We start from the raw sequence: 22,364 nt of genomic DNA, 5'->3' as shown, positions 1-22,364 counted from the left end.
GCCCCAGGCACAAGGGAGGAGGGAGGGGACGAGGCAGGCAGTGCCCCCAGCCCTCTGAGCAGCCTTCCCCCCCCCCCCAGAGAAACCCCTCTGGGGGCGAGGAGCTGACAGAAAGGAGCTGTCACAGCTAACTGCGAGGCTCCCAGACGTGAGCCTAGCCCCGAGCTCCCTCCTTTTGGAGAGGTGTTTTAATAAACACAATGGAGAGCTGGTTTCTGGGGGCTGTGCAGGACTCTACACGTCCCCCCTTCCCCGGGCCAGCTCCCCGAAGCGGGGCTGGAGCTCCCCTCGCCCTGCGGCCCATCCTGCTGAGCCCCTGCCAGCTCCGTGCTGGCTCAGCGCCGGTCCCTCGGAGCCTCTTGCCATGCGCCCCGCTCCAAAAAGGACACAAAGCCACCTCCGGCTTCCCAGCTGGGGCTGGATGCTCGGGACAGCTCATGTTGAAAACCCCACGGGTGGCACCTAAGCAGCCGGTCTCCCAGCCCCCAAGGGAGGGTGCTTTTCCCCACGTGTGCCTACGTACAGCGGTGGGCAGGGAGGAGCAACGCTCCCTCGTTGTCCCTGCCAGCGCTGTCGGAACACGCACCGAGCCCCCGTCTATTCCGGGCGATGCGGCTGGGCTGTGCGTGCCAAGCCACAGCCATCTGCCACGCTAAATCAGGCGGGTTTTGCTCTCACTTGGCCTCTTTCCCCCTTCCTGCTCTCGTCACTCCCCAAACTGGTTAAAAAAAAAACAGCCAGGCTGCACACGGGAGCTTTTTGTGGCTGTTCCCCGCAACCGCGCATCACACCCAAAGGCAGGCAGGGGCGCAGAGGCTTGGTCCTATAAACCCCAGGCCGAGGCAGTGGGAAAAAAAAAAAAAAGAAAAAAAAAAACAGAAAGGAACAGCAGAGCAGGCAGAGGAGCCCTGGCAGGCCCAGCTCCCGTCTGCTCGCGTGGCAGTGACTTGGCAGAGGCAGGCAGGAGCGAGCCCAGTGCAGTCCCTGCGCCCTGCCGGGATGCAGGCGGGCTCACGAGCTGGCTGCGGCTCTGTGCGAGGGACAGGAGGGGCTGACACAGCTGCACCAAAGCCTCCAGCCTCCCTGGTGACACAGCTGCTGCTCGGCAGCCTTTAAAAATACCGTTCTGGGCTGGTGGCCTCACGCTGACACCCGTCCCTGCTGATTCTCTGGGTAGAAGTGGCCAAGCACGGAGCAAAGCCAGTGGATCGAGCAGAGCCCGTACGTGTACGTGGAACGCCACTCACCTTCAGCACAGAAACCCCAGGTGAATGCAGGACTTGGGACAGGATCCCCTACCCGGGAGGAGCAGCTGAGAGGCAGCAAGCACCGCGTTACCCCCGCGCAGCCCCGAGGAGGAGGAGCGCACCCTCCACACCTCGCCTGCGGAGAGCCTTGGAGCAAGGTTTCTGTACCCTGTCGGGCTGGGCTGTACTTGCCGAGTCTGTTTGAGCCTCGCTGCGGGAGGCCCCTGCGAGGAGATGAAAGGGACTGGTGGCTTGTGAGAGCAGAGCACGGGCTGCGCAGGCCTTAACCCCTTCGCTCTCCTCTCGGTGCGCGCTCGGAGCTGGCAGGGCTCCCCGTGTGCGTGCAGAAATCCCCCCTGGCCCCCCGCAGCTCACAAGGGCAGTGCGGCGAGGACAGGGGAGGCGGCTCCTTTGTAGGAGAGCCCCCAGGATGCAAAGGAGCCTCCGGCTACCAGCGCTGCCAGTAACTCCCTTCCCCATTTCCTAGGAGCACTACTCACCATCGGAGTCGCCGTCGTCTTCCAAATCTTCCTCGTCCTCCTCGACTTCATACTCTCCCTCTTCATCGTCATCGTCCTCACCGTAATCCTCCTCGCCGCTTGCTTCTGAGCTCTCATCTGATGCCGCTTTGGCTTTGGCTTTCCCTGCAGGTGTTTTTACAGCGTTAACAGAAAACCGAGGGCAGCACAGGGGTGTGCGCAGCCAGGGCTAAGCACCACCACCCCGACACGTGCTAAGGGGGGAGGTCGCCACTTGACTGCTGCCGTATCTCCCCCAAAGCCTTTCTGGCTTACACGGGAGCCCAGAGAAGGATGCCCAGCACTTCAGAGGCCCCTGCTAGAGGTCAGGATGGCCGGGACACAAAAAAGGCAGAGAAATCACCTCGGAAGCCCCAGGCTCTGCTGCTACCTGCTGTTTCTTTACCTGCCCGGTGCTGGTCGTGAAAACACCCTTCTGCCCTGCTGGGGGGACGTGAAAGCTAGGAGGGGGAGAGGGACAGGAAAACATGAAGAAAGAAGTGGGCCTGCTGAACAGACTTGAAAAAGAAGAAAGACAAAGCCATGAAGCTGAGCCCAGAGGTCTGGTTCCTCTGAGAAACAACGTCCGTGTCCACCTACCTGCGCCCCTCAGCGGTTCTTTGCCGCTGGAAAGGGGCAGACCCTGGCTCAGGGCATCCTTTTACGCCCCTTTTAGCCTTGTTCCCCCTGACAGTCACAAGGAACGGTGCAGGACTGAACACCCCTGCACATCCCCTCTGCAGATGGCTGGGAGGAAGCACGCAGAGCCTCGGGGGTGCCTGGAGAAGCGTCTCGGGGCCTCGGGAACCGGGCTGCTTTCTTCCCCCTCTGGACAGGGATTTCACCGCGCATTTCAGTGCCAGGAGACACCGAAGCGTGTCCCCAGGGAGCAGAACCTCCAGCCACCCCCAAGCTGAGCCCAGCTCGCCTTCCCCTGCCTACCAACCTGCCCAGGCAGCTGCTTGCTCACACTTCAGCCCCTCCGCCAGGCAAGCGGCGCACATCCTCCTCCCGCCGCGCCGCTCGGCGTCTGTTTCTTTGCCCCATCCTCCCTCCTCAAGCCGCTGACCCGCGCTGCTCGCTGAGCCGGGTACGGAGCCATCAATAAGCGAGCTGCCGGCGCTCGCAGCTCCCTGCCATCGCCGCGCTGCCACCGATCCGTCAGCCCCGCCGGCAGCTCCCCCCCGGCCCCCCGGGGCAGCCGAAGCCGCGGCTCGTGGAGGGGAGCCCCCCGGGAGCAGGATGGCAGCGCTGCTCGCGGCGCCGCGGCTTTATCGATGGGCACCTGAGCGGCTCCGGCACGGGGAGCGCGCTCATCCATCACCCGGAGCCAGCGACGGCACCGCTGGGAGCACGGAGAGAAAGCGGGGGTGGGCAGGAGCCGGTGTGGGGCTGTTCCTGAAGGCTAGGACACAGGCAGAGGTCGCTACGAGGGGATTTACTGAGCTGCAGCCTCCTGCGCCCCTTCTCCGAGCTGGGACCCTGCTGCCTTTCCCACCGAGGTGCACAGGTCCCAGGGTAGAAGGCAAGAGTTTCATCATGGGAGGCAGGAGCACATCAAGGAGACGCCGGCACACGACGTTTAGGGTGCTCCAGAGCTCCCCTCTTCCTCCGGATCCTCCAGCTGACGGCACGCAGCAGGAATTTTGCCACCGAGTGGTTCTCCTGCAGGCAAATGGCAACGCCTGACCTCTCCCTCCACACCCCCGGCCCCCAGCAGCCCGGCATCAGATTGATGTGACGTGATTACGTGCAGAATAAACGAAGAAACCTGCCCAAGTTCATTCGAGGCACACCGACACCTCACGGGGACGCGTCCCGGGGAGACGCCGCAGCCCCGCCGCCTCCTCGCCTTTAATTGCCTCGTGCCGAGGCCGCCCAGCGCCTCTGCCCCAGCCATTAATAATTTCCAGGAGCCTTTCCTCCCGGAGAGCTGTCAGCTGCTAAATGAGAGCAGTGCAGGAACCTCGCCGCCCCCAGCACGCAGACTGATCAAACCCACGCTCCTTCCTCCCCGTCGCCTGGCTCGTCCCACCCTTGCACGCTCGGAGGGCCCTAAAAAAACGCGCACACCCGTTTCTCTCCCATCCTTGGACCTTGCAGAGACCCAAGCAAGGGTTTTTCTCCTGCCTGCCAAACGCTTTCTCCCTTCCGAAGGGCAGCTCGTCTCGGTTTCGTGTTCACCACCATCCTGCCCCCTCGGGGGGGTACTGGGGGGGCGTCCTGGGCAGCTCCACCTGCACAGAGCACGAGGCGAGAGCTTGGGGAATCTCCCCTCAGAGCCGCCAGATTAAAACACGAAATTCATTGCTCTCCTTCCTCCCCCGCCGTGCAGCCGGGGCTGCTGCACGCATCGCTTCGCTGCCCGCCGTTTGTTCCCAGCCGGCTCCCAGCCAGGTGCGGAGCGAAATAAAGCAGCCGGAATCGGCGAGCCGGCAGGCAGCATCGCCTGGGACCCCGCAGACTCCGAACTCCAAGCAGGGCAGCGCTCCTCGCCCCAGCTTCGGAGAGCTGGGGGTGTGCAGATGCGCCGACAGCAGGCTGAGTTCTGCCTGTCCATCGCCCTCCCCGTGCTTTTGGAAGCCCCTGAAATGAGTAGAAGGGCTGGTACTGATAGAGCAGGAGCTCGAACCGTGATGAAATCCAATAAAAATTCTCCATAAACTTCTTAGCAGAGACCTGCAGACCCCCGAGGCTCTGGAACTGGCTCCTTCCAGCAAGGGCTCTGACCACAGCCTCGTGTGCTGCTGCCGAGCCTTGCTAATGAACGTGGACGTGGCTGGGGATGGGTGCCCTGCCTAGGGAGACCCCAAATTCTTCTCCCCATCAGCCCGGGGACCCCCGAAGCGTGCCCTTGCTCCCATCGCTGGGGCAGGGAGGCTGCAGCTCTCCAGCCCCGTCTCTTCGTGCCCCCAGCTGGAAGCAGGGCTGTCTCAGGAGGGCTGGTCTGCTCCCGCAGCTTTCCAGCTGCCCCCAGCACACCAGCGTCACGGCTTCCCAGCCCCAGCATCTCTCCCTCTCACTTCTCAGGGCCAGCATCGCTGGCAGCCCCCGCTACACTGCTTTTTTTTTCCTCTCCCTGAAGATCCACCCCGGGCAGCCTTCTCTCCGGGCTGCTCGACGCGTCTCTCTTGGGAACACCTGGAAGCTGGATCAGGACGAACCAAAGTCCCTCCGTGACTTTCCCTTTGCCTCGTTTGAGTCTCGGAGGCTGTTCCGCCCTCATGCCTCGCAGGGAAAGCCTCGAGCAGGCAGGCTGCAGCAGCGGCAGGCCCCCCACGCATCCCTCCCTCCGGCCACCCCGCAGACGCAGGCGACGGCGGCGATCCCGAGCGCTGCCCCCGCTGCCTTCCAGCTGCCGGCGGGGAACATCCCGCACCCCACGCGGAGCAGGAACAAGAGCTCATTGTGTGCTTCTCCCCAGATGCGGGCTCTTTTCCCATCTCTCCTTTCCCTGCCCCTTTCCCGGCGAGGAGGCACGCCACTGCCCAGAGGGGCCGTCGCCCTGCGCCGCAGCTCAGCCCCGCTGCTCCGCTCTTTTCCCACCCAGCAGCTCGGGAGTCGTGGTGGGGACCCGGCACGGTGGCTCCGTGGGATGGAAGATGCCTCCGGGGCCCGTTCCCTCCCTGCAGAAAACTCCCCGCTGCGAACAAAGGCTGCGGGGAGGCGGCTGGGCCAGGAATGCTGGGCACTGCCGGCACTGCCGCGCTGCCACGCGAGGTGTCACGGCGGTGCACTGCCTTTCGAGAAGCCACTGAGGCGTCTCCAGGCTCTTCTGAGGCACCCATTTGTTTGGCAGGCAGGGCAATGTCAGGTCTCAGGGATGTGTCTCAGCAAACCGCCGTGATGTCCCTCAGTATCTTCCTCGTTCTTTGCTGGGGCACCTACAAAAATCCACCAGCTTCAACCTCAGCACGAGTTTCCTGACCATTTCTTCCTCCTGTACCACACAGAGCCGCGAGGTGGTCGCTGGTTCTGTGCTAGGGCTCGAGGTTTGTGCTCACACCCCGTAAACACGTGCCACGGACTAGGATTTGTCTGCAGATCCCGTCTCCAAACAAGACAGCCCTGCGCTCCTGCGAGCCTCCCTGCCACCCAAATGGCAGAAAACCTGCGCTATCCCCAACTCCCCAAATCGCACACAGAACGTCCGGGTTTTCCTCGAGCCACGTGGGGAACTTTTGAGGCAGGTTCCACAATTTACCGTGGCCCCCTCGTGGTCAGAGCCAGCGAGCGGCACCACTCCGTTTTCTCTGGAGGCTCCAGACTTTGTTGGCTCACCAAGAACACTTGCAAGGCCACTCACCAGAAAATAAATTCACCCAAAGTGCATGCAAAGAGAGGATGGCCGTTCTTCCATCAAAGGTTCTCGTTCTGGTAACCAGCCCCTGGGACAGCTGCTGTTTGCAGTGATGTACAGTGAAAATCAAGCGCCCTGGCAGGTGGAACAACGTTCTTGCTCCTCTTTTACACGTGGGGAAACAAAAGATGGATTTCTGCATCTCCACCCACCGGGCAAAGAAGGCAGCAAACGCTCCGGTGTTCTCCAAGGTTTTGGGGGAGGTGTGGAAAAAAAGGGCTAACGCAGAACCCAAGGGTTTAAAATGAGCTGGAGTGGCCAAGTGGGAGAGGGAGAGGAAGGGAAAAGCCTCCCAGCTGCCTTCTGTCACTCTGAAAAGCCACCGTCGTGCTGTGCTCCCTCTCCATGCCAGGCTAGCTTTTGAACTGAACGTGGCTAGCACGCATCTCCCCTAGGGCAGAGCTGTGCTGCCCCACAACACAGACACCTGGACAGGAGAGGCATGCCCAGCCCTGGAGCCGTACCTTTCACAGCGATCCCGGTGTTCTCCTCATCAGAGTCGGTGTCCAGCTCAAACAGCTCCTTGAATTCCTTCTTATCTTCCTCCTTCCTTTCCTCTTGCTTCTTACGTTTAATTTCGGGGAAGTTCAAGTCTTCAAGCTGGAGAAGAAGAAAACAAAAAACCAACAGTAAGAACAACCTGACTTTGTACTTTTACGCACAAAATGCTGAGCTTACACACAGGAACTTGGCTTCGCCCCGTCTGTGGAAGCCACGCTGCCAGGAGCAGTTGGGTCTGCCCGCTGCCAGGAGGCGGATCTGCGAGTCCATTACAAAGGTGAGCGCGGGGCACCGCTGCTCCCTTGATCTCTACCCAATAAACCACTCGTGCTAACGGGCCGTCCGCTGCTGGGACCCCGGCATGGCTCAGAATAAAAGGCATCCGTGACAAGCTGCCCGTCCTGGGGCTCTGCAAGGAGAGCCTGGAGGGATACAGCAAGGGATCCCTCCGAAGCAGCAGCTTTCCACCAGTGCCAAAAGCCACCGCAGCTCTCGCGAGCTGTCTCCTCGGCTCTCGGCTTCAGCCCGGTTAAATCGCAAGGTGCTGAGGGTGCTTAGGGTCCGTCTCCGCCGCGCCTTGCCCTGTTGCTAGCCCTTCTGGAGATCAACGGGCCAAGCCCGGCTGCTGCAGCCAGAGCCAATATCAATGCCATTAAGTACTTGCAATTGACACCACCTCGCTGCTCTTTACACCTCTCCGGAGGGGGATTAGGGGGAGGATTTACTTGCCAGGGCTCAGGCCAGCAGGGCGAAGATAATCAGAATGCAAATTAAATCCCAAGTGCTCTCTGAACATCAGCTGCCCGCTGCCTGTGCCTGGCTGCACACCTCCTGGGAAGCACTCATGCATTAGCACACATTAGCTTGCTTGGAAACATTCGCCCCGCGAGTAATAACTCATTTGCTCTCTCCCACCCCTCGACGCGCTCCTCTCCGACCACAGCCGCTTCTTCACCCCTCCCAGGAGCTTCCCCCGGCAGGAGAGGCAGCTCTCGGGAGGCCGAAGGAGGCAGGCATTTGTTCCTGCAGACAATCCCAGCAATTTCTCCCAGCCCGTTTCGTGGTTATGGTCCCCAGCTGGGCAATATCGATTCCGGGAGCCGAGCGCTTACAAGCAATAACCGGCAGCACCAGGATGGAGAGTCAGAGGCTGCCCGGAGAAGGGGAGCAAAGCAGGCTCCTAATTTTAAAATCATCTTCCCACCTGCTCTTTTCCGCTACCAGAGACTTCTCCTTCCACCGGCCCTCGGTGCTGGGAAGAGCACAACCCGTGGGTGCTGGGGGCTGCACCCCGTGGCACGCAGTCGCCACGCTGCCCTGATGCTGGCAGCCCCTTCGGGCTCGCTCTGCCAGGAGCCACGCTCGCTGCATCCTTGCCTGGCAGCTATCACTCCTCAGCAGCTCCTATTTTTAATAGCAGGAGCCTGGCACTGCCCAACCAGCAAGTAGTTGAGGTTCAAAGTGTCGCGGTCCCTGTAAACATCAAACCAACAGGAGGAGAAACTCAGTTCCTCCAACAAGCTGCTTGCAGCGACTGCCCAGGTCGCTGTTCCTCAGTCCTGTTCGCCACGAGCCCGGTCACTGCTGCTCCTCCAGCAGTAAATGAAAGGCAAAAACCTTTCAGGGTCTCGTTCTCCCTCTGCAATGCCTTCTGAGTGTTCCCCTGCAGCGCATCGCTCAGCGAAGTGGGGCTGGAGCAGAGTACAAGCCAGGAAAATACAACCAAGGGCCCCCCCATTTCCCAAGGCAGACTGGTTTGGGGGGACCATGTACTGGTTGAACTCCGTCTGAGCACATTAAGAGGGACCTGGTGCTGGATCACGCTGCCCTGCACCACCTCCGGCTGCCTGAAGCTCCACGGGAGTGCCTTCAGGTCCGACACCTCAAAACGAGGGCACCAGAAATCCCTACTGGCTGCACGGCGACCACAGAGCGAGGGAACGAGGAGCTGCACGGAGCCACCGCTCGCAGATACGGCCTGTGTTCATCACTCAGGGGCAGTAATTAGGTAATCTGGGGACCCGTCTTTTAATCCCCAGCTCGAGGGTCACCACAGACCGAGTCTCACGAAGCCGATTAGCCTGCATCCCATTAAAAACCTTGGGGAAAAGCAAAGGGAACGGGCAGACGGGGTCGGCGCTGTTATATAAGGCGAGCCGCAGCTCCGAGCAGCTGAGAGCCAGGCTGATTTTTTTTTTCCCCTGTTATTATTTTTCCCCCCAATGGCTGCTAATGGGACATGGATTTTCCCAGCCCTAATGGGCCTCATGGTGTTCACTCTCCTGCTGGGGCTCACAATGCTGCATCATTAAGCTAGCAGTCCCCACCGAGAGAGACAACAGCCCCATTCACCAGGCAGAGATGTCAGGCAGCCTCAGAGCTTTCTGAAAGCTCACTCCGAAACCTCTCTCCACCGTTAATCTGTTCAGCCCGCTTCCTCCAGCAGAGAACAAGTCCCTGGCCCTGCCCTCGCACTTCCCCTGGTTTCCGAAGTCATCCTCCTGAGCCTCGCTCTGCCAAAGCAATTCCCCCTCCAGGGGAGCCCCCTTTCAGCTGGCCCCTGCCACCCCACGCTGCTCCAGCTCACCTCCAGCCTTTAACACGAGGTGGGGGCTTGTCCACCCAGAGCTTATCTCCCGTCCCCTTGCGACAGCTGCTTTGGTACCAGGAAAGTCGTGGCTCGCACCAGCAGGGCCAGTTTGGGGCCAGATTAGCCCCTCTCCCAGCAATCACTTCTTGCTGTCTCTCAGCCCCACGCACGCGGTTTCATTTCACCTCCTCCTGCTGGGCTCGCACAGCGAGCAAGAGGTTCTTTTTGTTCCCTCTGCACGGCTGTCCCAAGGGAATTGCAGCCCCCCTGTCCTTATCTCGGGGCCGGTACACGGTGCTGAGCATTTCCAGGGTCTCCCAGGTCTCGTTCCACCCTCCGGGGCTTGGCTCAGAGCCAGTCACGCTCACGTCCCATCGATTATTTTAATTGTTCCCCACCATACGCTGGAGACACCAATTAGATCTATTTCCTGCTCCCTGGCCAAGCAGCCTAGCTCAGCCACTTTCATTGCATTAGCACCGAGACAGCTTTCCTTCAGGCTCCTAACGTAAGCACAGCTCCCACCACCCCCTCCCCGGAGCATCCCGGAGCGCGGTGCCCTGAGGAGCGGCCGGGGAGCCCTCCCTTGGGCAGGAGATGTGGGAAACGGCGGGCTGAGCACTTCTGCCCAGACAGCAGGTCCCACCTCACAGCCAGCCTGCCACGTGGGAGAAATAAAATGCAAACCAGGACTCATCTCTGCCATTCCCCTCGCGATGAAGAGAGTCATCTTCCCCGCCCTGATTTCTTGCGAGGCTGGGCTCCAGCGATCCAGCCTCGTCCTGCAGGGCTGGGCAAAGGGCACAGCTCTGTTTTCCTGTTAGGGGAACGCTCTGAAATGATGCAAACTGCCCAGAGCAACGTGAGAAGTGGGGACGAACACACGGCACGGGCATGGGGTGTGTGTGTACGGTGTGGAATTCCAGACTACATCACATGCTTGTTCCTAAACTAACACCCACACTCAGGCTGCTGCCCCGGTGGCTCAAGCACCAGGGGACCCGTGACCCCACCCCCCTCTGCGGCACACTGTTGCTGCAGACAATTGCTCTGTTGTTACTGCCTTCAGCTCCCCAGCCTCAAATTACAAAGGCTGCTGGACCAATCCATCATGAACAGCGTGAGCCTGAGCAGGGACAGAGAGAAACCCGCCCTGGCACTACTTCACCCGTCTCACCCAGGGCTCTGTCGGGCTCATAGGGTGCAGGCAGGGGACACAGACCCCTGGAGAACCCAGCGAGACAAATCCCCAGGGGGCTGAAGACCCTGCTGTCCAGCCACAGCCATGCTCCTCCCCAGAACGCCCAGTGCACCCAACCAGAAAGCTCAAGCCCCTTTCAGCTTGAGCTGGTTTTCAGCAGCCCCCCCCCCGCTGCCAGGAGCAGGGCTCTCCCTTCCTGCCACGGCACAGGTGACGTGCAGTACGGGAGGTGTTTCTTACTCTTTCTTTGCCGGTGATTTCCAGCTGAATCTCCTTCTCCCTCAGCTTCTTCCACTGAGCGTAGTACTTCGTCAGAGGCGTCCCCTCCTCTTTGACCTGCTTCTCCCACTGCTCCTGTGGAGAGAGAGGGGGTGCCAATTTAAGGGAGGTTTGCAGAGCAATTCGACAGGAGTACCTTGGCAGATGCAGGGAGTTAGGAGCAGAGTTAAACCACCTTTTTGCAGCTTCTGGCTAGGAAGCTGGCCGACACGACTACGAAAGCAAGCAGGGCGGAGTGTGAACGCAGGCACAGTCACACAAGCAACCACTGAGTGACAACTCCCGTGAGGTCGAGCAGTGCCTGGGCACTGCAGGGAGATTAAAGAAACCAAAGGATGAAATCAGACAGCTGGCCAAGGCAGCAGCTCGCTCAGTAGCCCAGGAGGCCCACGGCACAGGTTTCCAACCACGACGGAGATGCAGCTGACAAGACAGCGCGGCGCGGAGCCCCCCGAAGGGAGCACCCATACGGTGGTGGCGCATGAGATGCTTTAGCTCCTGGAGGACCACCAAGGTTTCCAAGCACGTTGGCCCGAAATGTGGGCTCCTAGATCCCTGCTCTACCCTCGTGGCAGAGGCCTGGTTCTCAGAAGTGCTGAGAGCTCACAGCAGCTCTTCTAAATCAGCTCCACGCCTTCTGGGATCCGCTGGTGCTGTCCTGGCCCCGGATGTTCACGTGTCTCTAGCCGTGGTGAGAAGACACCGGTACAGCAGTCAGGGCAGACAAGGCAGCCTGCTGTGAAGGTAAAGAAATTACTTCGGCTCAAAGCTGAGGCAGGAAGCACAGGGATACATCGGAGGATCTATCAGGACAAAATCTGCCCCCTGCTCTTGCAACAGAGACATCTGATCGCCTGCTAAGTTCTTTTTTTAATTCGGGAAAACATCATGCAAGCATTTACAAGACCTAAATACAAAGGGAGTCTCATTGCCTCTTCCCCCTGTTCTGTGGCCAAGTGTTTATTTTTGCAGCAAACATTCCCCCACGGGGGCTTGGCCTCATCCCAGCCTTGGGAGAGCAGGGAATGAAGAAACGCCGAGCCCGCTTCCGCTGCCCGAGCAGGGGAGTACGGAGGTGTAAACACTGGGAACAGTGGGAAGCAAACGAGATGATTACAAGGGTGGGGTTTTGGGGGCATGTTAGTGCTGAAAGGGGTGGGGGGGGCAGCACGTCAAATTAAAGCACGTTGTTTTTAACCTCCCAGGGTCCTTTAACTTCAAACCCGCAGAGAACCGTACCTGTCACCGGGATTGCCGCAGTGCCCAGAGGCGTCGCGCTACCCCGAGGGAAAAAAGTCCGTTTTATAGCACGGCCGTGACGCACACGTAGGAGCCGAACAGGCAAAGGAGCAAGGGAACGAGCAGCAGGAGGGGTTTAGATACACTTGTAGGTTAGCACGGGTCCAAAAAGAGTATCCCAAATCCAGGGCTGAGAACGAACCCAGAGCTCTGCGTTGGTATCTGGGGGTACACGGTGCTGCTGTTGGGGGGCCAGACCATCTCCGTGGCACAAAGCACAGCAGCAGCTCTAACACTCCTCCCCTGAGCCCAAATCGGCTCTGCTTCTGGGGAGCTGAGCCCCAAAACCCGGGGGTTACGGTGTGTCCACCGCAGCCAAGGCGTGGGGAGGAGCGTAAGGAGGAACAAGACAATGGAGAGAGCGGAGCAGTGCCGGGCAGAGCAATGCAAACAAGCAGTGCAGACGGTGAGACACACCAGCTCCTGATCTGGCCTGTCACCGGGAGGGAAGTGGAGATGATCTGTGGCCTCTGCAGCCGGCACCAGGCGCTGACCTTGGGCAATCAGCTGGCGAGCAGCCTCCGTCACCTGCCCTCGAATGGCACAGCCTGCCCGCGCGCCCCGCACCAGGCGCGTAGCGATACCGCAGCAAGCCAAGCGGCCCCTTGCTGGTAATCCCGGGTCCCGGACTCACAGCACCCACGGGACCGTTTGCAACACGGCTTCAGCTCTGCACCGGAGCCCGCGGCTGCTCCCCAGCCTCCTCCCGGCGGGCTGGCAGCAGGGCTGATGGACCTCTGGCTCCGGCAGCGCTGGCTGGAGGAGACGCCGGCCGGCAGACAGCGCGGCTCTCCTGGCGGTCTGGCCCACCGCCGCGGCACGAGGAGTAATTCCTGAGGAGCACAGAGTCACCCCCGTTATAGATCAGGCTCCCATCAGGCTGCCAGCTGCAGGCAGGCAATTTGTTGATGCTGCTCGGTGCGGACAGCTTCTGAGCAAGGCTCTTCGCAGGGAAGGCAAACGGCTGTTTGTTCTGATGCGGCTCTTTTGGTTTTACAGCGTGCTGGATCCAGAGATTAAAAAATAAAAATAAAACAATCCCATCTTTCTAATCAGCACACCTCAATGGGAATTTTGAGGGTGGATGCCGTCGTACCCACCTCAACCGTTCATAATTCTCATTTTATTATTGCCTCTGCATCGCTGTGCTGCCAGGGGACACCCAGCACGGATCAGCCCCTGGTGCTGTACAAACCTAACAAAGATCACTGAGATGGGGATGGATGCAAATCTGGAAATCCCACGGAAACGAGGCAATGCCTTCCATCATCTCATTCCCTCCCTGGTCTGGGCTGATCTCAAATGCAGGACCCCCAGAGCCCTGCGTGGAGCCCCCGAGCTGTGCCACGGAGCGTGCTGCAGGTCCTGGCGAGCTCTTCTCCTCCCCCGCATTGTCCCCGGCCAGGCCAGGGCCCGGGCAGGTGCTGAAGAACCTCAAGTCAGAGGTGCCCATCGCACACCTGGACTCCAGAAACAAATAAAGAAAAGGAAATTCAAGTTCTCAGCCTGAAAACGTGGTGGAAGCATCAGGCCGAACACGGCTGGTGTGCCCAGCCCTCTGCTCTGCAGTGCCTGGGATGCCAGAGGGATCCCTGCACAGCCCCTCCACCTTAAGTCAAACGATGTAGAAAAAATAGAATGTAGACCCTTGGGTAAAACAGAGAGTTTGCTGAAGTCCTCCCACTACGCAGGAGTGCAGAACCGACGGCACTCGTAACCTTTGTTCCCCTCCCTGAAACCTACTGCTCTGCAGTTCCCCGCGAGGAGAGCTGCATTTCAGCACGCCGCGCGGAAGAATTGGCTCCGAACCCGGGCTTCGCTCCTTGGAGTGGGGCAGGCACAAATGCACGGATGTGAACACCAGAGAGCATTTGCTTTCAATTGCTCTCGCTGGCAAGGGGGACACACAAATACTTTTGGCCTCTCTTCTTTCCCTCCCTTCCCTTTTCTGGCAGTGTTTGCTTTTGCAGCAGTGCCAATGCCCCGCGTATGTTGGAGACAGCCTGGCAAACTCAACCCAGACTTCGAGGGACACTCCAAGCCGTTCTGGGAAGCCCGGTCTCAGTGGGAGCTTTGGCCCTTTTTGGAAATCTACACCATCTGTTTGCACAGGAGCAGGGGGAAAGCGCAGGGTCACCAGCCTCCAAACCTGTCCCCAGGCACAAAAGATAAGCCAGGATCTTCCAGCACCGAGCTGGCTGCTTCCCTCGCTCCCAGGAGCACGGAGAGCCCATTAACCCTTGGAAGAGAAGGGCTCCCTTCTCTCACAGGGCAACGAAGTGCAAAAATACAGATGGCACTGGCAATCTAGGCATCTTCCCCGAGCAGCACATCACACTGTTGCTGTATCCCCTTTAAAGGGCAGGAGGAGAACCTGGCTGCGAACAGGCCGGGCAAAATAGAGCTCGTTTCCCCAAACCAGCCCCAACCTTACCTGCAGCAGGCTGCCCCTTGCTGCCCCTTGGGAGCCAGCCCCGCCTGCCCCACGCCATGCAGCCACCCGGGCGCGATGCTCCTGCAGGTGCACCAGCATCAGCTAGGAGCTGTGCAGGGAGCAAGATGTTAAAATAATCACTTAGTTCTTAAAAAAAAGGGGCTGCTGCCAGAGTTGCTGGGAAAAGCAGACAGTGGCAGAGTTGTTGGAAACCCGTTTTTTTCTTTTCAGCCAACGATCTTCCCCAGCCCATCATTCCACGGAGCCCTAGGGGCTGAAATCTCTACCTCTGCGGAGTGGGTGGGTGGTCACAGCGCTGTCTGTCCGCAAAAGCTACAGAACAACAAAACCCTAACCACTGCACTCCAGACGGGAAGCGTAATTCCTCTGGCGAAGCAGTCCGAGCCTGAATGGCGTTTACAGAACCCAGGACTACTCAAGTCTCTTCAAAACCAGCTCCACCAACCCCTTAATCCCAGAACGGCAGCGCTGTGTCCGGGCATTGATGTGCCAGGATTTCAAAGGGTAATTTCCCTGCAGTTCCTGCCCCTCGGTATCTGCAGGTGAATTAAGTCTGCGTTGCAACCCCTGCTCCACGCTAACAGGTGGAGCTTCGGTGATGCAGAACTCCAGACCCCCCAACGATACCGTGTGGCCACAGAGCCATCGCTTTGATCCCATCGATTACCTCCCAGACACGGATTATTTTCTCCTCTCTCCTGCTAGGAAGGTTACCCTCCTACCCCAGGCCTGCACAGCACAACGAGAATTAAGACCCCAGCCAGTTGCTCATGGAGCGTTTTAACAGGTCCCTGCTTCGAGCAGAAACCAGCGGCTTCCAGTGCCTCCATCTGAATCCAGCTGGCTGCGGCAGCTTCCTTCCGGAGAGGCCCTGGAGACCAGCACCTCTTGGCACGCCTTGACAGGCAGCTCGTCTCCGCCTGCTCCTTCCACGGTGCCTTACCTCCGGGCCCTTCCCAGCCAGGGGAACACCCCAAGCCATGACAGGTTTTTTCCAGGACGGCAGCATCTCCCAGTCTGTTAGTCGGATGGCCAACTATTTACTAACTCACCCTCTAAATACACTGTTTTCTACCCGTGCTGCGCTTCAGTTCCTAATATAAGAGGAAAGGATCTTTACCTCGCTGCTCTCCACCTCATCACTGAGGCAGAACTGCCCTGAGATTCAGCTCAACACCTCTCTGGGCCCTACGAGCCACCCAGGACCACTGCACCTCTTCTAGGCATGGAACGTGCCCCGCACTTGCTCCGCAGGATGGATGTTTACTTGGACTGCAGACACAAGAACACGCCAGCATCTCTCTTGAGGAGCAGCTACAGTGCCCAGGATGCCTGGTCACAGTTCTTAGGGCTCCTAACTGCAGTCACTCCACAGTTCTGCCTCCACACGAGACCAGGAAAACGGGGAAAGGTTTGGCTCAGGATATTGAACTGTCACCCATCAGTCAGCTGGTGGCTTGATTCTACCCTGCTGAGAGGTGTCTCCACAGACCAGGAGGGAGCAACGTGTTTCCAGAGGAGGCTGAATCCCCCCCTGCACCTTAGGCATGAACTGGCACCGCTGCATCAGCAGCGGGACGATGAAAAGCGAGCAATTTCCCAGCAGAGGATATGCCCCAGCAAAGCGAGGCTCTTCCATACATGCGTGTGTTATAAATAAGAGAAGGGTGTAATTTATGGCCTGGGTTTTCCATGAGGCTCTTGGCTGCAGAGTCCTGCCAGCTACAGCATCAGAGCCCTGCCGAGTTCGGTTGTTTGTGAGCGTCTGCCGCACCCCACAGCCCCGTTTCCATGATCTCCTCCTCCCTCCTCCCCCTGCCACCCGCTCGGCCCCCGGCAGCCGGAGCCTGACTGTCTTTCCAGGAAGCCCAAATCGAAGCAGCAGACTCACCACAGACTCCCTGCTGGCCACACCGAAGGCAGCTTTCTGACGCCTGCTGGCGATGTAGGCAGAATTTTCCTGCAGTTTCTCCAGGAGCTGCCGGATAGGCTTGCAGTAGTTGGCGATCTTGCATTCCTTCAGGAAAGATTTTAGCTGGGAGGGAAAGAAGAACGAAAGCCACGTAAGAGTTTCCATAAAAACATCTCCCCCCCTCGGTGAGGGACGGCACGGGGTGGCTGCTCCCTTCGATTCGTACCCCGGACCAACGTCCTGCCACCCTGGGCTGGGAGGATGCAGAGAGATACAGATCCGTGCACGCAATCCGGCTGTGGGGCTCGCTCAGGAGCAGCTCTCTGCACCCTTCACCTCGAGCTCTTTCTGAAAGGACGTACCGCTGGGGTTCGAGCAGCACAGCGACGGGGATTGGGGTGGGAATCCCAGATAGGTGAGGCTGCGGATCGAGACTGGAGGCTGGGATTGGAGGCAGAGATTGAGGAAGGACTGCACATGGGGGTGAAAGTGTCTGCGGACCGGGACTGGAGGTCTTTGCAAGGCTCAGTAGGAAAACTCGGGGCTGTCAGAGCTGCAGGGCCGTGGGTCAGGCCAGATGGCCATGTGCAGAGTCATACGGGGTGAAGTTTGCTTACCGTCTGACTCCCAGCCCAGCTCCAACTGGAACCTCCTATTTTTCAAGGGCACAAACCCACGCAGGCACCACACAAAAATGCACGGAGCAACCCTCGCTGCGGACAACCCCCACAAGCATGTGTCTAGATAATTCTTTCTTTTAAGACCCAAGGGCTTAGGTGGAACGGTTGGGACGAGAGCCAGTCTGCCAGGAAACCACAAACCCTACAGCTGCCCAAAAGGACGAGGTCCATCCTACCGGCAGGGAACTGGCCCCTGCCCTCCCTCTGCGCAGGAAACACACTTCAGTACCCCCAGACAATGAGACCTCACTGCAAACACCATGTTTTTGTGGGATTTTCTTTCTTTTCTATCTCAGCGGCGGCGTCCTCAAGCAAACCAACCCCTTTTCTCCCCAGCAAAGATTCCCCCTACCAGCCCAAACCACCCCGCACGGTTCTGACCCAGCGGTGAGGCAGCAGAGGATGGGAGCGTCCGGACTGACCCAGGGCTTCACTTCCCATTTCAGCACGCTGCCTGCTACGTTTTCACCAGCTCTCCAAATTCAGCCGGGCAAACTTCTTGCTAGGGCCGTGCACACACCAGCCAGACACTTTGATTTAGGGAAAGAGACCCAACGGGGCAAAAGAAAATGGTTAACCACGGGGGAGCCTTCATCTCAGCTGGGACCTGCAGATGCCATCACGATGGAGATAACGGGCTTCGAGTCAGCAAATACAGTAGAGCCTCCTCTCCTCACAGCTTCAAAAGTTCTGCCTCAAAAGAGAGATGGGTAAAGGAGGATGTCTCCTTCCTGTCAAGCCTGCAGGTTGGCTTGATCTTACACGCCGAGCGGGGAGGAATTAAATGTTCATCGAGAGATGACGGTCACACCCAGCCCCTCTCCGTCAGGACACCGCTCCCCCGGTGGGTGTGTTGCTGCAGGACCTGCTGCCTGCTCCACGCAGGGACGATGTCCCCCATTAGCTAGCAGCAGGGGCTGCTCTCGTCCCTTTATCCACCTGTCAGCCCTCCACCAACTCAGAGCAATGGGAGTTAAAAGGAGCACCTTGCCCCCTTTCCGCAGAGCAAGCAGCCCATCCAACACGTACAAAGAAACCATCACCGGGCGCTGCTGCTGCTGGCCAGCCCCGTCCTATTCTCACCCTTCCTTTCTAAAATATTTATTTTTTATGGGCGCTGCATATTTATCTCCGCTGAGAGATGCATTTGTCATTCCATTTATCTCCCTTGATCCCCCCGGCTGCAGCCCCAGATCCATTTCATCCGCTGCCACACACATTATCATTTGTCTTCCGCTGCAGAAGTGTCACCTGAAATCCTGCCGAATCTCGGGCTCTATCTGGGCAGTTCGGCGGCGTGTGCTCGCTCTCACGGCCGTGTGCTTCATTTCTCCTTCGCCCCTCCCCTCCCCGACCCAGGCAATCCCTCACAGCCCCGCTGCTATCTGCCACGGATATTAACGGAAGGTAATGAGATCTCAGCCCTGCGTTAGGAGGCAGGGAACAACCGAGACAGTGAAAGATAGAGGGGAGAGAGAGAGAGAGAGAAAGGACCTCTCTGCGTGCCTTTTTCCCCTCTGCCAAGCACAACAACCGCAGCTTTCCAGAATAAAAGCGATCAGAACATATGTTTGTGTGTGTGTGTACGTCGTTAACATCTCGCGTCGGTTCCTCGCTAAGCAGCTCTGTGATTAGTGGGATCGATCCTGTCCGACTGCCAGCCTCAAACACCAAGGGTTTGTACCAGCAGAGACCACAGCAAAAACCCAGCTCCTCTTCCAGTAAACGACACAGGCAACTATAAATGATCTGTTGCAGCTGGGCTCGTGTGATCCGGGGAACCCAAAGCAACCCCGATGCCCCGCTCTCAGACAGCAGAGGCAATATCCAGCCGGGAGCAGAGCGAGCAGGAGGGAGGGCTGCTGGCAGGGACACCGGCACCTCCGGCACCTCCGGCACCTCCGTCCTTCTGCAAGCCCTGCCCAGCCCGTGCCACCTCCTGCCCCCTCCCAGCAGCACCACCCCCTATCCAAACCCCTCCAGTTTTCCCCTTTAACCCCCCCACCTCTGCTCTGTGCTGCCTGGAAGGACCCTACAGAAGGGGGATTCTCTTCCAGGCACCCAGACGCACGCCCTGAGCTCCTCACCAGCCTGCGGAAGCAGTAAGAGCCCAGGGGTCGTCCCAGCGGCCGGGCAGCAGGGAAGCCTTTGAACCGCCTCCCTCCCCTGCTGGCTCTGCTTTCCTTTGATCTGCCCGGCTGCTTCCTGCCTTCCAGGCAAGGAGGCTCCAAAGTTCGGTCTGAAGGCAGTTCAGCCCAGCTTCTCCCAAAGCCGCCGACCAGAAGACGAGCGCGGCGCGGCCCTCGCCAGCTGGAACCCAGCCCCTGCGACAGGGCGCTGAGTGAAGCGTGAGCTCATCGGGAGGGGAAGGATCGGGACAGATGGATTTTTCTAGTTAAGTGGAAAGGTGCCAGGGGAAAAGCCTTCCCCCCCCCCCACATGCTTTCCCGAAGGCTCCGAGATTTTTGGGAAGCCAACCTCAGCACCCCGGGCCCAGCAGACGCCACGAGGCTGTGGTCAGTGGCAGCCGAACAGGAATCCGATAGCACGAATTCTCTGCAGAAAGCCAGGCTGGTCCCGGGCTGTGTTTGGAAGCCACGGGGCGCTCGGTGCCAGAGGGCCGTCAGCCGCTCCTCGTTCCAGCTACATCGGCTCCAACAGCTTCGCTGCTCCCAGCAGCTGCTGGCTGAGACCAAAGGGCTTTGTTCGCCGCCGATAAGTGAGAAGCAAAACGAGAGGAGGCACGGGAGCTGCTCTGCAAGCATGTCAGCTCGCATTAACCAGGGCAGCCGACTGGCAGCTAGGCGATGCCTCTGCCAGGCTGCAGGGGCGCAGCCAAGAGGCACGTGCCTGGCAGCTGCCAGCCCGCCACGTACAGCACGAGCAACACTTGCCTCCCGAGCAGCCTGCGGGACCCGGTGAGACGTTGCTCCCACATCGAGCAGGCACGGCAGCAACAACGTGGGCAGGCACACCGGCTCGTGGCATCGGAGCAGAAGTGTGTCCCCCCACGGAGGATAAAAGAGCAACCCTGTGCCAAACTCGCATGACGCCTGCTGCTTGTGAGATAAAAATAGAGGAAGGGGACGATGCGAAGGAACGAGCTCCAACTTGTTTGCACTGAGCAATCCTCCTGCGCAGAGCAGAGAGGTCGCTGCTCATTCAAAACAAGCCACCCAGCTCCAGCTCCCAGCATCAGGGGAGGATTACGTGCCGTACACCCAGACACAGCCCTATTAGGCTGCCTTATTGCAGAGAAAATCATGTAAACATGAAGTGGTGAGGAAGAACTGCCTGCCACGGAATGCCAGGACAGAGGGAAAGGAGAGCTCTTTGCAGCAAGGCTCTGAGGTGCGTTGAGGAAGATAGACAGAGACAGGAATTGTAGTGTTTTATGTGGAGGGACCTGGGGAGAAAGTGCCCCAGCTTGGGGGGACACGGGCTGGGAGGGAGGATTGCCATCTTGTGGAAAGCACGTGAGAAAGGCCGTAAGGCAAGGAGAAACACGAGCTCTGAGAGCACAGGTACTGTGGTGAGGTAGCACAGCAAATCTGGACTACTCTACATCACCAAAAACTGCATTCACTAGTCAAAAATACATCTCTGCAGCCCTTTGTCCCTCTTTGTCTCCCAAAAGGGTGGCTCACACTAAAGCCACTTTCACCTACCTTCAGCCTCCTGTCAGATGTGATGCCTCTGTTCCTCCCTAAGAATCCTTCAAAATGCAGACACAAACTGTGACTAGGAAAAGGTGAACAGCTCTCTCTTCACACTAGCAGGACCATCTGAAGTTCCCTGCTAGGTTAAAGGACCTTATCCCACTCCGGGGACATTCCGAGAGGTGCCCTGTACCTTACCTGGATGACAGTGGGGAGAACCAACTCCGGGAACCCAATGCTGTGGGCTTGGCAGTGGAGATACTCAAGAATCAGGTCATAGAGCTGTTCAATGAGTCCATCCTGGGCAGAGGAAGCAGAAATAAGAGATATCAGACAGGAACTAAGCTCCTCAGCTCCCACATCGGGAAATGAGCCTCTAACCTACAGGACAGGATCACAGAACACACTGCGAGGGCAAGTCCTGTTTATAGAGGAGCTGTTTGCACAGACGCGCGCTGTTGGCAGCTGGGTTCCACTTACTCGGAAGGCTTTCTCCTGCAGGTTGGCGTTGGAAAGCTTCAGGATCACCGCAAAGTTTATAGGCTTAGCACTCATGCGTCCTGGCCTCTTGTTGAAATCCACTTGCCGGAAAATCTGCAAGAGAAGAAATTGAGCATAAAGATGATCCCACCACGAAACAAACAGACACCAAATGACTCAACCAAGACCATGCGGTTGATGACAGAGCCGAGAAGACAATCCAAGAGCCCTGACTCCTGCCTGCTTGCTCTGATCACTGCCCAACAGCTTTTTTAAATGCCCTAGCAAAGGACAGCTTGGGAGCAAACACCAAGCATACTCGAGGCTTTAGGGACCTGAGCATGAAAGATACCACAGAACGTGATGTAAAAGGAAACCAACGCAAGCAACAGCAAAGGAACTAGAGGTTTGCTCCCTGGACCCGTGCTTCTGCCAGTCAGCAGGGTGGGACTGCAAAGCCTGAGCGTACTTTGGAGCTGTCCCTGAAGACGAGATGCTTTTCAACAGCAAGACTAAATGCTGCGTACACCAAACTATTACCCTTTAATTATCATTGAAGTAACTGCCTGAAGTGTCCTAGGAAGCAGATGGACCAGTAAGTCCTTTTCACAAACACCCCTTGCCAGGCAAGGTTTCTGGTCTAATGCCTTTCCCACCAGTGTCCCTTGTACCAATTATAACTGAACAGCCTTCAAATAAGCGCATATTATTCTCCACGGACACATTTCTCTTTATAGCAAGGGGCACGGGGAAAAAACTGGCCCCCTTCCAGAGTCTGAGCAGAGGCTGTACACGTAGCTCCTCAAAAAGAACCACAACAGGCACACACGGCGCCCGGGTAAAGCTGGATGCCAAACACAACGGGGTACGTCAAATGGCAGACCTGCACCTTTGCTTTTTCGTTTTTTTCCAGAAATGGAAAACGATAATGCTTAATGCTAACGGTTAGGGAAAAGAACATTTCTTTCCTGTGAAAGCCACCTTCAGCTGAAATCAGCTGCAGCCAGGACCTGCCACGGTCCCTGCCCTGGGCAGGCATCAGGCAAGAGGGTAGGCTACCCAAAAAGGCCCGTGCACCGTGCTGCTTGTCCTCTGAAGCTGGGACACACGAAGGAGGACGAGGCTTCTGGAGCGATCAGCAGTACAAACAGGCCCTTTCGCAGCCTGGCAGAGGCAGACCTCA

At 58.3% G+C, this 22,364-nt stretch overlaps 1 protein-coding gene across 1 annotated transcript in view; it reads right to left on the bottom strand.

Moving 5' to 3' along the window:
• NOC2L (NOC2 like nucleolar associated transcriptional repressor) overlaps positions 1 to 22,364 on the bottom strand; it is a 43,014-nt gene that overhangs the window by 654 nt on the left and 19,996 nt on the right. Inside the window, exons 13-18 of the mRNA XM_035344684.1 lie at positions 21,182 to 21,295; positions 20,900 to 21,001; positions 16,342 to 16,485; positions 10,658 to 10,771; positions 6,590 to 6,725; positions 1,748 to 1,891 (exon numbers count right to left, since the gene is read on the bottom strand). Of these exons, the coding sequence (XP_035200575.1) occupies positions 1,748 to 1,891; positions 6,590 to 6,725; positions 10,658 to 10,771; positions 16,342 to 16,485; positions 20,900 to 21,001; positions 21,182 to 21,295 (754 nt within the window). The remainder of the gene's footprint in view (positions 1 to 1,747; positions 1,892 to 6,589; positions 6,726 to 10,657; positions 10,772 to 16,341; positions 16,486 to 20,899; positions 21,002 to 21,181; positions 21,296 to 22,364) is intronic.

The sequence above is a fragment of the Oxyura jamaicensis genome, chromosome 21, assembly GCF_011077185.1.
Source record: "Oxyura jamaicensis isolate SHBP4307 breed ruddy duck chromosome 21, BPBGC_Ojam_1.0, whole genome shotgun sequence".
NCBI lineage: Eukaryota > Metazoa > Chordata > Aves > Anseriformes > Anatidae > Oxyura > Oxyura jamaicensis.
The sequence above is the reverse complement of the archived record's forward strand: the minus strand, read 5'-3'. Positions and strand labels throughout refer to the sequence as shown.